We start from the raw sequence: 16,302 nt of genomic DNA, 5'->3' as shown, positions 1-16,302 counted from the left end.
TGGAGATAATCTTTGTGACTTTGGGTTAGGTAAACATTTCTTAAGATAGGACACATAGACTATAAGCCATGAAAGAAAAAAATGATGTCATTATGAACTATGTATTATTAAAACAAAAAACTCAAAACTTTTCAAAAGATACTATTAAGAAAAAAAAAAGCCACAGACTAGGAGAAAAAGTTGCCAAACACCTAACTGATAATGGACTGTTAATCAGAATATTTTAAAAATTATTTTAAAAAACTGGACAAAAGATTTGAACAAACACCTCACAAAAGAAGAGATATGGATGCCAAATAAGTATACAAAATGATGTTGAGCATCAATAGTCATTATGCGAATGCCCATTAAAACCACCACAAGATACTACTACATACCTGTTAGAATGGTGCAGGTAACAAAAATCGACAATACCAAACACTAGTCAGGGTGCAGAGCAATTGCAACTCTCATATGTTGCTGATGGAAATGCAAAATGGTAAAGGCACTTTGGAAAAGAGCCTGATAGTTTCTTATAAGTTAAACATATACTTTATGACCCAGTTACCTCATTCCTAAGTATTTACTCTAGAAAAATAAAAACACATGTCCACATAAAAACCTTTACACAAATGGCTTTATTCATGATATCTGCAAACTGAGAACAATCCAAATGTTCATCAGCTGGTGAATGAGTAGATAATCCCTATAATGGAATACTATTCTGCAATAAAAATGAACAGACTACCAATATATGCAATAATAGGGATGAATCTCAAAAGCATTCTGCTAAGTGAAAGAGGCCAAAATTAAAAGTATGCTTCCATTTATATGACAAAAACTATAGTGTCAGAGAGCAGAGAAGTCATTGCCAGGAGCTGGAAATGGGAAGAGGAGACTCATTGCAGAGGCATAAAGAATTTTTGGAGTGATGGAAATATTCTTGGCTTTTGTTGCAGTTACACAACTGCCTAAGTTTGTAAAAATTTACAGAACTGTCTATCTAAGAAGGATGAATTTTACTCTATGTAAATTATGCCTCAATAAACCAAAAGACAAATAAAAGACTGTCGCACCAAGTGCTGAAGAGAATGTGAAACACCCGAACTCTCATTCACCGCTGGTGGGTGTGGAATATGGCACAACCACTTTGGAACAGTTTGACATTTTTTAAAATGAAGTTAAACATACTCTTAGCTTAGACTCAACAATTCCACTCCTTGTGCTACCCAACAGAAATGAAAACACATATCCACACAAGCACTTGCACATGAATGTCCACAGCAGCCTTATTCATAATATTCCAAGACTGGAAACAACAAAGTGTTAGTAAATACAACAGGTGAATGACTAAATAAATTATAATATATCCATATAGAGAAATATCACTCATCAATTAAAAAAATGAACTACTGATACATCCAATACCATGGATGAAACTCAAAACATTACACCAAATGAAATAAGAATATAAATTCTAGCATTTTATATATAGAATGTTATATATACTTTTTAGAGTCTTACTTTTAAAATTAATTTTATTAAGATATAATTTTATGTACAATAAAATAAACCTATTTTACACATACAATTCCATGATGTGACAAATATATATACCTATGTAACTACTACCACCACCACCAAGATCATTTCTATCATCCCAAGAAGCTCCCTTGTACTTTCTTTGTCATCAGTCCTGTCCCCTTATCCTCAAGCAACCACTGACCTACTCTCTGTCACTACAAATTAGTTTGCATTTTCTAGAACTTTATATAAATTTTAGAATTGGATTATCAAATAGTTCCTTTTTATTGATAGGTGATATTTAGGTATATCATAATTTATATAGTCATTCATTATATTTATGAACTAACCAACTGAAAACAAATCCTAGGCTATAAAAAAAAGAAGATTTTATAATAACGTATAAGCTTAAAATGCTGGAGTAAGCATTATCATGTTACTTAATATTTGGTAAGCACATAATCAAAGATAGTAGGAAACTACATCTTAGGGAGGTCAAATAATTTGCCAAATGTCACAGCTAGTAACCCAGGTTTGCCCAATTCCAAACTTCTTAACCACTATGCTGTCCTAACACCCGGTACAGGGGTCCTGGAATTTGTGGATATAGGAGAGTCCCATTTTTTCCTAATGTTTAAGGGGTTGAGACATAGAAGGGAGACACTAGAAGTTTAAGAGGCCAACCAAGAGTTTTCATTCTCCACACTTATGGGATTTGGAAAACTGTTAAGTGCTCAGCATTTAGAAGAGACTCTAACTAGCTCTCTGCTAACCTATTGGGAACAGATCCTAAGCCCCTGGATTTACTAGGATCTTGCCTATATAACTAGTTTGCCAGAGCCAGTTTTTCTTTTCCATGGGATAATCTTAGCAAATGTTACAGAATAAAATGTGAAAAGGGAACATCAGAAGCTAATCTAGGAAAGTGAACTGTCCTTTCACACCAATGCCATCCAGAAGAGCTTCATGCCCAAGTTCAAGTTCATTTTATGTTAAAAATCCCTTAGTCATATCTTAGAATGTCATACTATCTTTGGCCACATTCTCAATGTGTTATTTTGCTCTTGAAATCAAGAAAGACTAGGAAAGAAATGATCCTGGTTAATCAAGGAGGAGCTACTTTAAGAGATGAGAATCTCACAGATCTGACTGTTGGTCATCTCTGAAACGGGTCCCTTTGCAGCTCCCTGCCTGATGATATGCACCCTACAAAAGGCTCCTTCCTGCATATAGCTGTCTCAGGGAATCACTCTTTCCTGACTCTACCTTTGCCTCTGCAACTTGCTCAGTCTAGTTTGCCTCCCACCAAGATTCTTCCTTTCCTTTGGTTCCTGTTCCACTTTCGCTTCTTCCTTGAGACGTAACACTTTTGACTGTCTTTTTGGTTCCCACTTTACTGATGTTCTCTGGTTCCCCTTTTCCAGTCAGTCCTATCTCATCTCTTTATGCATTTCTAGGAACTTGCCTAGAAGGAGGGTTTTAAACTTCAGATCAGGGTTCTAGATGCTCTTTTTGGTCCTTGTTCTCCAGGAGTCCATGCTTGCAACTGTGGCTCCCAGGTAGCAAATTCTCTTATAAATAAGGGGCTTCTTTCTTGGCAAATTGAAATATGCCCCAATTCCCTAAATCTAGCCCTTTGTTGTCACTCTCTGCTGCCCTCCAGCGGCTGTTGAGAGGATGCAGTGGTTAGTCATTAGAGCCAAGGCCTGGCTCTTTTGCCCTTTCCATGGCCTGTAAAAGTGCTCACCAGTAGGACACTAAGGCAGTGCAGTTAATGGAGATAAGATTTGTGTTCAGAACCTATTAGGCTTTAAATTCCACCAGCACTACTGCAACAGCCTTTGATACCACGGCTACTCCCAGGGACATTCATTGGTGATGACTTGTCCTTTCTCCTGAAGATGTGATTATCTCAGAAATTTACAAATTCCAGGTTTGTGGGTATGCAGATTCACGCTGCGTGTTGAGGTACGGGAGAAACCCCCTGAGTTTCTGAGCTTGGCTTGCTGGGAGAATCAGAGAGCAGTACAGAGCTTTGCGCTAGCCCAGGCAGCATGCCTCACAGCTGACCTCGGTCTCTCTTACGATATAGCATGAGAGAATCACCAACGCTGTCTATGAGCAAAGGCAGAAACTGCCAGGTGGCTTTTACTATGCTTATGCTTACTAGTTCTTCCCACAGGAGCCGAAATGGAACGAAACTCCAGCCTCTGAATGGACAGACTTTGCTATGGGGCTATCCAGGGTGATGCTGGCACCACGCCCACTTTAAAAGTGACATTCTGTTGGAGCAAAGGGGTAGAAGGTTGTTGCAGACTAGACTCACACTTCTGGAAAAAGTCCTTCTAGCATCCACTGGAAGGACTGTTTGATGCTCTGCTGGAACCCCTAGGGGCAGAGCTCTGCCTCTGGGTTAAAGCAGGAGGTGCTAGATGACTCTGTTGACCAAGCTTTAGATAGACTTCCCATCTAACCCAAGACCGTGCCAATATGGGCTGACAGCAACAATGGATAATGTTAACCTGGGGGGCCCATGAGTTTCAAAGGCCAAACCCAATGTATTATTCATGGGAAAATAAGTCCAAAGTCTGGTGTTTTGTGTCCTGCTACCCAAAAGATTATCCACAACTGCTCCTAATTAAAGGTCCTTCACCCACTGCTTGTCTCCACATAACTGTCATTAATATGGCTTAAGGGCCCTAAAAGGGCCCACAGTACCTGTCATTCAGGAGTCAGCACTTCCAGACACACAAACTCTAAAAGGGAGGGTCCTCAGAGAGGCTCAGAAACTACCTCTTTACCAAGCACAAATGTGCAAAGAACCAAGTGTTTGCCACCCACATTCCTGCTAAGTGGCTATGCTTCCTCTCTGAGGAAAAGCAAAGCCCCTGGAAAATACACAGGGGTATTCATCAGACCTTCCACCTTCCTTTCAAGGACCCCAACTATTCTCCATTGTGAAAAATCAATGAGGAATCTACCTCTTATAAACTATCATGGTCTCAGTGTGGTTAGCAACCACTACTAATATTTGCTCCTCCTCTGATTTTCAACCTCTTGAAACAACTCCATGAGACTTTAAGAAATCAGACTTCCAAATTGCTAAAGTGATTTCCATAGTGAGAGGATAATGAATAGAAAATGGCCTTCCCAACATGCCGTGATGTCATTTGGCCCATTAAAATGTCTGGGTTTTTTCCTAGCATTTAAATGACATCTTACATGATTTTCTATACCGAAGACTCGTACTCTGCTTGGATATTATTTCATGAGATCCTGGTCGGGAAAAAAAAAGGATTCTGTGTTAAAAAAAAAAAAAAAAAGAGCCCTGAGACAGAATTTCTGAGCTCACCTCTTCTCTAGTTAAGAGGTTGGTATGAGGTGAGACAAAGTTTCAGCAGTTTTAGCATAGACTCTCCTCCAATCAACCAAAGGTGTTTAGTAAATCCCAGAATGTGTTACATATTACTGGCAATTCCTTCTATGAATGTTCCATGATGGCCCATTTATAATATCCCAAGCAAGGGAAGGAAAGAGACCTATTTGCAGCGGTGCAGTAGCACCCCAGTGGCTGAAGACCTTATTTATGTGGGCCCCATCCTGTGTTTGCTGATCCAACCTTGACTTATACGAGGTCAAAAGTCAAGCTCAGTGGAGTCTATTCTCAGTAATATTCCTATTTATATTATTTACAGAACCAGACCAAAGGTGTTAGCTTTCCCCTGCTCGGGAACAGGAATTATTTGCTGTCAGAGCTTCCTTTGAGGTTAAAGGTATCATTCTGAAGGTTACTGCTGTCTGTCAAAACAACTTGGGCAAAACAATTTTGTCACAACCACCAGAAAACCCTGCTTTCAAATGCCAAAGGACCACCTTTTGAAGAGTTTCAGGCTGACCATCTTTTTTATGCCAGGCTGCCAAATCATAGCTACAAGTTCTTTGCTGAAAACCTGTGTTATCAGTGTACAACAGACTTGGCCTTGCCCTGGGGATCATGCCAGAAACCTCTGCAGCTATCCCTAAAACTGACCAATATAGCATTAATACAAAAAAAAAAAAAAAAATCTAGATCAAGTGACATCCCCTTGGAGCACGAAGGCCACCTGAAGGGAGATTTTGGCAGGAGCACAATGTTGAAAAGGCCTGCTTTAAAAGCATAGGCAACTACACAAGAATAGGAGCTCCACAAGGGCAGGGACTATGTCTGATTTACTGCACTGTACCAAGTATACCACGATATCCACTATAACAGTGCCAGGCAGAGTGCTCAATGAATGAATGAATACTTCTGATTCAGGAGGTCTGTATCTATATCCAAGTGTTCGCTATGCCTACGTTAAAACATGGACTATAGTCTGCAGGAACCTTTAGTAACTCCGTATCAGCAAGAGATCTGTGCAGGTAGTCTGATATTATTACTTTATCTTCTTCTAACCACCAAATGCCTTCAAGGTATGATGACTCTGGATTTCATTTCCAAAATGACATCTAACCACATATACATGCTACCATACCAGTAGTGCAGACGATCTTTTCCAAAATAACGTGCTTAATGGCCTAACCCATTCCTTCTGACCCCACCATCCACATCTGTCGTAGCAATGACATCTTCCAATTCCACGAGTTATCAAGCTGTTTGATTTCTGACCCTGGTGCAGATGACTCCCAATTTTACAGGCCATTATTTATTCAAGATCACACACAATCTGGAGGTCAACAGAATACTTCAAGTGAGCACTTGGAGAGTATGTCTACTGACAACATTACTGGTCCAGACACTTTACTAATAGAGGATTTGGGGATTTGCATACCACTCTGTCTTCCTCCACTAAGAACATCCTTTCACAAAAATATTCCCTTATTGACTCCCCACACCTCTCATTTTCTCCACCATGACTCCTTGGCAACTGCTCAGGAAACACTTGGGAAAACTACAGGCCACCCCCTCACCAAAACCCCAGGTTACATCCCAGCAGGTTAAAAACCAGTATTAAGAAGTACATGTGGGAAATGGCTTTCTTTGTGTTAAATACAGCTTAACCATTGCGATGAAAAAATAGAAGACTGCCACCTGAGGCCTTGTAAGATGTGAGCCTGCCCTACCCTGACCCAGGCCTCCCCCTATGTAGTCTCCTAGTTTGGGCTTGTTTAGACTGGTTAGGGAGAAACATTAAAAAAGAAATTCTATTTATTATATATCATTTTGTTATGTGCTGTATTCAGACAAATTCAGTTTTTCTATCAATGGGTATCCCACGGAGGTTAAAACCTAAGTGGTTATTAAGCAAGATTTTTCCACAAGAGCCAAGAGCAGCCAAGCAGAGGGGGAATGTTCCTCTTCGTGGGCATGTTGTTCATTAGACTTGTGGGGAGGGCAAAAGAAAAGAGTAGGCAATTTGATTCCAAAGGCAATATTTCATTGAATAGGATCAAAATAGGATGGGGAATGGGGGGGCAGTTGTACATAGTTGGGTTCTTGAGCTGTGCTCAGGTCTGCATACCTTTATTAGCTGACAGGACTGAGTTCCCCTGTATACCTCTAACAGGAATAACATCAGAATTTGTTCAGCATCTCCAAAGAAATATACAATTATTTCTCTCAGGCCCTATAGTTGTTTTTAAGGCAAGTTAAGCGCCTGCAATGGAAATGCACCGTGTTTACTTTCGACTGAAGGTTTAGAAGTTGGGGAATAACTGGCCTAGGGGGAATGTCACCGGCTCCATCTATAAAAAGCCAGAGATATCTTGGGATGGCTTTGCTGTTTAAGAGTTGTTGCCAACAAGCTCCATTCAGGAGATCTGATGCAATGTCACAACCTACTTCATTCAGCTCTATAAACACTTAGTATATCGGAAGTAAATCACAGTCGGGGCCAAGGGACAGAAAATGTTACTGAAGAAAAGAACCCATTCAAACTTCTGTTGGTCAAATATGTAAGGTGAACAGCCAGAACTTAAAAGAGCAATGTAAATAATTAATTAATCTGGGGAAGTTAAGATGCCCTCACAATGAATGTGAATAACAGAAATGTGAAATATTCCAGGGTGGCCCTCAATAAGCAGGGTTTGATGAGAAGTATAGGACATTAAAAAAAAAAAAAAAAAAAAGAGGTCCATGAGGAAGCTGAACAGTAAAAGTAAGGAAAGAAGAAGAGAAGTTAAGAAATGGGGGTTTAAAGAGATGAGTCTAATACTTAAAAGAAGGAAAGATAGTTGAGATCCTAGTTAAACCTACCCCCATCTGTTTTTAAACAAAACTTAAAACTGGCTATTTTCTATGCTTAAAACGCTTTCCTTCCTCACCAATGCCTGGCTTTCTTTCAGTTTAACTTTCCACTTTTTAAATGATTTTATACATTTTATATATATAAAATATATATAATTTTATATATTTAAATGATTTTAAATATTTTATAACTACTTAGGCTCACAAAGACCTCTCCATTCTAAGGCCTCTTTCTGCATTTATAGATACATCGTTTGTATAAACGATGTATCCCAACCAGAGGATAAGCTGAAGTCGATTTTCCCACTCCTTCACTCTGGGCTGGCCCAGTAACAGCCCTGGCCAATAGAATGTGGTGGGAATGACGGCTTGCCAATTCCAAGTGTCGACCTCAAGGGGTCTGCACCTTTCCCCCTGCTCTCTTGAAAACTGCCAATATGTCACATGATCAGCCTGGGTGAGGCAGCTGGTAGATGAGAGATCACATGGAGCAGAGAAGAGTAAGTCTAGCTAAGGCATCCTAGACCAGGCAGTCCCTAGGCAATCTAGTGCCTGATCTCAAGGTACGAGTGAGCCCACTGAACCTATCCCGATCGCCAATCTGTAGAAACTCGAGTTAAATAAATGGTTCTTCCATTAAGATAATACGTTTCAGGGTGCTTTGTTATGCAGCAAAACATAATGAAATAATTGAAACATACACAATGGCTCCATCCTTCCAATGTAATACTTATGACAGTGTGACTTATATTAAAATTAAGTATTTGCTGACCACCTCTTTGCTCCTGGAGGACAGAGACTGTATTATATTCATTCGTGGACTCCCACAGCACCTGTGTTTGCTTTGTTCACAGGAGGCACTCAGTGTGATAAAATTAAGTTGAAATGAAAATCAACTTAAGTTCAAATTCTATGTTCATTAGCATTATGCACTTAATGCTTAACAACCGAAGAAAAACACAAACCATAGCACCGTTAAAGAATCAAATCACCACTGAGAATCTACTATTGGTCTTGTACTGTAATTCCAATTACAAAGCATTAAGGGCTGGCAATTACTAGGACTTGGAGTGCACACGCCACTTCAAGATCATTAATAAGTGAGCCCTTTAAGGTATCTATCCCTGTCGAGATTTCACATTAACCCAAGTTTGGATTTTGATTGAAATTTGCACATATATTTGACATAGGAATGTGAAGTTGAACTGCAATCCTACTTTTAGGTACTTGGAAGTCTAGAAAGCATAAAGCGGCAAAGGAGATTTTGATTTGTACTGTCTAGTTCACATTATTATTAACAGCAGGTTTTCTACACCCAGAAGTCTGACAAATAAGAGAAGTAGCATTTCCTATGTTCATGTGCATTAACTATGAGGTGCTATACACGTGTAAAATATCACGAAAGCTTGTGTATTTAAAATGTCATTTCACTCTTTTCCTTACGAATGAGGAAACTGAGAATAGACAGGACAGGTGGGAAAGGATGAATACTTTTGCTGTCCATATCTAATTTGCTTTCTAATTGAATTTCTATAGCTTTTAAATGACACTCTGCTATTATAGTCTATATAGAGATGATCGCATCAAATATTCTATGTTTTGATTATTTTAAAAATTATCGTTCACTTGATAGTGTCTGAAACACTCTAAAGCAAGAGGACATGACAGTCTGATCAGAATGAGGATGCTCATAAACCAGTGAGGCAAATACAGTCGGTGACAGTGAAAGAATACCTTGGCTGCCCTGTGACTGTGGTGTCCCGCATGGACCTATACCCTATAACTTGCCCTAACTTCAACTTCTTCCTTTAACTTCTGCCCTGTCTGTTTAATATTGTTATCTCAGACTAATAAAGGACATGATGATGAAATCAGTTAATAAGCTAGAAAACTGAATCAGGACCTAAAGAGGCCGGGACTGGCTAGAATGATAAAAATCTATGTTGTTAATAATATGAAAGAAAAATGAAATCAACTGTATAAGGACTACATGAGGAATGGGTAACAATGCTACACAAAGACTCAGTTGCTACCAGAGGATGCTCAATAAATCAGGAGAGGAAGCCTATCCCCCAGATTGTGATGCATGAATAAAAACATAAAGAATCAAAGGGTCAGAATTAAGTGAGACAGATTTTAGTCAACTTAAGAAATATCTTTCTAATAATCAGATTGTCCTAAGGCAGACCTTGCTGCTTTGGGGCGGTGAGTTCTCACAGTCTGGGGTGCTGTGTAGGGTTTCAAGTATCAAGCCAAAGGTTATACTGCATGATTATTAAAATTGGCCCCCAACCCCAAAATTCTGTAATTCTATTATAGGATTCTGAAGGGAACATGCAAAAGGACAATATACTCAAGGACACTTAATCGTGCTTCATTCGAGGTCAAGATATCTCCTCTGGGGACATACTCCAAGGTTCTTTCCTTATGGTTTGAACATCTCTACAGTTCAGAAGTCTCCTTCTAAAAGGATGCTCATTTAAAATAAGTTATGAGAACGACTAAGATGGACTGCAAAGAGATTAATATTTGCAGCATGGGATGTGGAGGGATCATTTTTCTCACAATGATTCAACCTACCTGAGGCCTGCTGCTAATGAGCCTCAGCCTGAGAACTGGAGAAGTTTTTCAAATGATCTAGGTTAGAAAAGTTTAAGCTGTTTTAACAGAGACAGCCATAACTAGAAATTAGGTGATAGATTCAATAGGAAGAGGCATACTCTTCTTACGAGTAAAATTTTGGAGTTTTGGTTTCTCCTGCTAAAATATCATAAAGGGAACTCAGAACAGAAATGCAATGGCAAATAGGAACTTACACATAAACTACAGTCCTCACTGAGAGCTCACAAGTATTTGAGCATTCATCCCCGGCTCAGATCCACCTTATTTTGGCTGTGCTTCTAACTTACTCCCTTAGTTAACATTTTCTGCGAACACTAGTTGCTTTCCATAGGGACCAAAACCACAAACTAGTGAGAATGACCACGCTTTCTTCTCATGAATAGCGAGAAAGGAAAAATTTTTCCTTGGATATGTCTCTCCAGTGAAATTCAGTGTCTGCTTTCCAAGAAAAGCCAATTGGCTCAGAAGTTTCTGAGAAGAAACAGGGGAGAAAAGTCCAACAGATAACACTCCATAAAACCCTAAAGCAAAAATCCCAATCTTTCAGCCTCACATCTGCCAAGGGGTTAAAACCTGACTGTCTCTGTTGAGTTGCTGAATCCACAGGTGGAAGGTCTTAAGTGTGGAAAGAGATACCCAGCTCCATTTGTGACCATGCTGGGAAAGCCTTTATGTGTAAGAGAACCCCCACCTTGGCCCCCAAATATTAAGTTGACACACGTTTCTGGGACGCGGCCTGAATCCTCAAACTTTGGCGGGTCTATAGAGACACAATTTTCTGTTTTCTGCTTAACAGGGCTTTCCAGAATTGTCATCAGATGACAGATTACACCACCCATCCACAAGGATTCAGGGGTAGCGCAGGCCATCCATTATGGGTTAAAAGCTGTTCCGGCATGAATCGAGTCACAGTGGTAAGAAGACTACCAATACAAGGGGTCCTATAGCTTTAAGAAATACTCTGGGCATCTAAAAGTTTTCAGAATGCAAACTATGTCAGCTCTGAAAACAAGAGGCACTGCATCATTATGGCAGGAGAAACAAAGCCAGCCCCCTTTTTAAAACAGACAAAAAAAAAAAAGATTGTTTTAATAGGAGAGAAGCATCAGTCATTGATTCTTACTTCATTCACACTTTCTATCCAACCCCATCCATCTTCAGAGTGAAGAGATGACAGAGCCCAGTTAACTCTCTCCCTCTTTCGGCCCCCGCCCATCCTGTTCCTCTCCACCCAAACCACCAAGGCCTACCAACCTACCCATTTCAATCTGCAAGCAACAGCCCTCCAGAACGATTCTTTCTATCCGATGGGCTTGCGAAACTCGGGTATGCCCGAGTACCGGCTTTCATCAACATTACTTTAAGAGGGTTGCCCGTCAGGTAAGCATGACCGGTCGGGGCCTTTGCTAATCACCTTCTAAAACCACCACTTAGTCACTCATGGCTGACCACATTCTACAAAGGAGGGGATGGGAAGACATAAGGCAACAGAAAAAAGTCAACAAGCCAAACCAACACTCCAGAATGTAAAATATTTCATTTTTCTTAAATACTGCCACCCTCATTCTAGCTGCAAACCAAAGTCCTCCGGGCAGGCAGTCTCTGCACCAGTGCACCTGCTCAGCATTGGTCTGCCGAGTTGTCTTTCTGCTGTGTCTGCAGAAGCCAACTGTAGCACAATGGGTCACATCACTTGAGGGTCACTTGAGTCCCTCTACTCTCTGGGTCCCTCCTCCCACCTCCTGCCTTCCCTTCCACTCACAAAACCTTTAACTCCACCATAGCTAAGGATCCCAGATAGCTAAATAAAAGAGGTGGCCTCAAACACAGGGGAAAAACCCTTAGGTCTCCAGTGTGAATCGCCAACGCCAATCCCCCTCCCCTCCCCTTTTCCTTAAGACCTGATGGTCTTCAGTCACACATCTTAAAAGAAAAACAAAAAACAAAAACACAAAGACTTACTTGTCTCAAGTCGATGAAGGCCAACTGCAGCGTGTCCTCCTGGAACCCAGGCACCGGGCCGGATCTGGCAAACTCTGTGGGAAAGAAAAGAGGATAAAAAGCGCCTTTAACTAACCATGGACAGGGAGATTGGCAGACGGATGACAGGGAAGACAAGAGAGGCTGGGGGAGAGGAGGACCAAGCTTCTAAGGAGTCATGTCTCTCTCCCTTCAGCTTCTTTGTTTGCCCTTCAAAATTCGTGTCATCAAAACACCATTAATTCCAGCATCCTGACAGCAAGGAAACTGTACTAATTCGACCTGAAATTTATTCCCATGAGCCGCGCTGGGCTTCAGAGTATTTGTTTTGTGAATGGACAAACAACTTGCAAAGGAGGAGGGAGTGGGGGAGAGAAAAAAGTTTTCCTCTCAACACAATAAAATCTTCAGCTGTGAAACTCTTTTCAGTTCCGAAAGCTATTTATATTTTAGATCGCTGAAGGAATTTTCTAATTTCACGCCTGTCACCTCATTCCCCAAGCATTTATCAAAAAATATTCCCTGCCACATCATTAATTATTCCCTCACTGATTATTTGTATTATCTCATGACTGCATTATTGCCAACACACACACACACACACACACACACACACACACCCAGCAGAAGCTGTCCCGATCCACTGCCTGGCTCTTGAGCAAAGGAGTATTTGCAGATTTGAAAAGGCCCATCTAAATAAATCTCACTGCAAAAGCTTAGGGAACATTTGCACATGTCCATCCTACTAGTGTATTCTTTGTCCTTGACTTCTACTTCTTTTCCATTCTTGAAAATTCTTTTTTCTCTTCCCGCTACCCCAATTTAGTCTTAGGTCAAAGAGACCACATGAATGCTATTTGTAATCTACAGTAGTGCCTTGGGTACATGCTCAGTTTATGACTCTGACTTCTACATCGTTAACAAGAAGATAACTGCACAGGGCTACAGGGACAAACACTAGTAACAGTTAAGAATGTCAAGTTTTATCGTCCCTAAGCCCGGCTTATTATGAAATCAAAAGGTCTTGTTTAAGCTCCCTACACACACACGCGCGCACACGCACGCACACACACACACACACACACACACACCATGCAGAGAGAGAAAAAATTCAAGAGTTGGACAGTTACTATGTCTTGAATTCTCTCCGTAAAGCCAAAGTGTGATGGACATTTAACATCAATCTACTATTCACCTCAAAAACAACTCAAGTATTGGCTCAAAGCAAATATGAAAAGGAATGTTTTCCTTTCAATTATGTTTTTCTCCAGGAATGAATTTAAGAAACTATACAGATTCAGTATCATACTTTTCTTTTGAAATTAAATAAAAATCCATCAAGATATTTGCATAAATGCCTGGAAAATTATTTGCAACATCCAGTAGCTGGATATATTTAAATGATATTTGTGAACAATTATAGGAATACCTGTTTTTTAAAAATATTTTCCATCTGGGGCTTCTTAGACATAATAGGTTTTCATAACACCCTTGTCCCACTTAAAAAAAAATAATGCTAACAAGTTAAGTTGGAGGGATTATGGAAACAACATGTGAAATGAAATTTAATACAATTTATTAAACTAATACATAGCACAGATGTATTCTACAACTGTACACAAAATATTCTTATTTTAGACATTTCAATAAAAACGACTCTTGTAAGTGGAAGGAGATAAACTACATTTAGCATGATTAGCAGCACTAGGTTTCTATTTGCATTGAAAAGAAAATTCAAGTGCCATTTGTAAATTAATTCTATCATATTACAGCCCAAATGACTCAAGTTTTAAAAGAGTAAAATCCTACAACCGTACAAATACTTGATGAGGGCCATGTTAATAAAAAGCCTGACTACTCCATCCTTCCTATTTTGCAATAGCCATTATGTGTGCTAACCTTGTAGACAGCGGCTGTTCAAGTCAGATGTACAATTTTCCCATACTCTGCTCTTACAGAAAGCGGTTCTTTGATTATAGCCACAGCCGCTCTTTTTGACAGCCTTGATTGTCAGTGGTCAGCTTAAATAAGTTTCTCGTGCCTGCTGGTTTCATCCAAGGTCAGTAGCTTTCCCCTATTGCTCCTGCGTGAGTTGAGGCTATGTTGCATCATTTGAAGTACGCAATCCTCTCTGTCACTAGGAACCTTTCTTGAGTCAAAAGTAGCAACTATCAGGGTGTTCTGCATACCTACACATGTCCAACTCAACAGAATTAACCTGTGGTATGTGGTTTGAATTCTTGAGAGCTGGCTACCCATTCTCACATCTCCTTCTTGAACATGCTCCCTGGGGTTAAGGGATGACACTGCCGAAACCACGCAGGAATCCAGACGTGATACATATTTAGTTCTCAGAGTCTCCCTTTATAGGCCTCATTTTTATGACACACTGAATCTTCCAGGTTCCCAGAGGACACAGTGGCCTTTTAGGTTTGATTCTCCTTTTATAAATCAAAGGGAATCAAAGAGTGACAATTGCATCAAGGTATGGCCAAGTAAAGAGATTGATTTCACATATAGTTTATGGAAATGTCTAATTACTGTATATTCAACTTCATGTTTGTATTTTTTCTCATTGTTCTGTGTATATAATTCTTGTCTTCTCATGTAGATAAGTAAACTCCTTAAGGATAAGGACCATATTGCTGAACCTAACAAGTATTTAAAATAACAGATGTTCAACAAATACTCATTTGTTAATTAAATAAATTACAAAAACAGCAAGATTCGTTAGTCACATATACTCTTCACTGCCAATGAAAATCTGTGGATTGTAATAGGTAATGCGTCCTTAACATGAGTATCAATAAGCAGGCTTTAGGAATTTATGAGCTCCTTAAAATTAGGTGCACAGTGATTGAGGGGATGGGTTTTGAGGTCATAATATCAGAGTTTGAGCCCAAGATACTGGGTCTGTGGGCATGGGCAAATTACTTAATCTCCTTAAAGCTTCAATGGCTTTTTCTCAAAAATGAAGAAAACAGTGCATTCCTTATAGTGCTACTATGAGGATTAAATGAAATAACACATATAAAGCAGTTGGCAAAGTGCCTGGCATATCATAATTGATTATCATTACAATTAGTTTTTTGTGTGAATATACAGTTCTCTGGGAAGAAGGTTCATAGCTTTCACTGAATTCTCAGAGGGCTGGTGACCAAACAAAAGTTAAAGAAACGCCGTTATATATCTAGGACAAAACATCAGAATTAATTCAGCTACCGTTCAGTGATGAGTTAGGGAGTTGGCACTGCAAATTTATTTATAGGCAAATATTTAAGTCTTTCACTTACAGGAAGCTGATGTGACTAATTAACAGTATGTTAGCCACAGCACAGTAATTTTTATTGGTGTTACTTAAGAATTGCAATAAATGCATAAAATCGATCTCCTCTAATTTTCTGACTCAATATACCTTTAAAAACATGGCTATTCTCCTAGAGTTAATTCTTTAGATATACAAAAAATGCTAATAGCATAAGGAAGTGTGAATATTTTAAATAAGTGAACATTTGCATATAGTCTGATTCCAACCATATAAAATATAATATGCATTGAAAACATGACAGTAAGTGTTCATTTCATAATGTTAACTGAGGCTGTTACAGACAGAAAGATTACAAGAGGGTTTTATTTTTCTTTATATTTTATAAACTTTTAAAATGAGTACCGACCACTTTCATAATCAAAGAAAAGGAAACAGAACACACACACACACACACACACCAAAATTACTTAGTGGTGCTGATTTAGTCATACTTTATCTAGTGACGAGAGAGAATAACTTGTTCAAGATTTAGCATTACAGGCAACTGGGATTGGTCTGCACACACAAATTCCCAGAGGTTGCTTGACAGAAAGAGAAGAAAAACTACACACTGGAGGGGGGCAAAAAGCCCCAGTCTATGTAATAGGCTGATGCCTATATAAATTGATCACATGTACACACAAGAAGCCTCTCTTCAGCATCA

At 39.5% G+C, this 16,302-nt stretch overlaps 1 protein-coding gene across 3 annotated transcripts in view; it reads right to left on the bottom strand.

Moving 5' to 3' along the window:
* EXOC6B (exocyst complex component 6B) overlaps window positions 1–16,302 on the bottom strand; it is a 590,843-nt gene that overhangs the window by 137,384 nt on the left and 437,157 nt on the right. For all 3 annotated transcript variants that reach the window (XM_078056409.1, XM_078056408.1, XM_078056410.1), the window contains one exon: window positions 12,314–12,387. In XM_078056409.1, the coding sequence (XP_077912535.1) occupies window positions 12,314–12,387 (74 nt within the window). The remainder of the gene's footprint in view (window positions 1–12,313; window positions 12,388–16,302) is intronic.

Source organism: Halichoerus grypus, chromosome 10, assembly GCF_964656455.1.
Source record: "Halichoerus grypus chromosome 10, mHalGry1.hap1.1, whole genome shotgun sequence".
Classification (NCBI taxonomy): domain Eukaryota; kingdom Metazoa; phylum Chordata; class Mammalia; order Carnivora; family Phocidae; genus Halichoerus; species Halichoerus grypus.
This window is presented reverse-complemented; position numbering and strand designations above follow the sequence as displayed.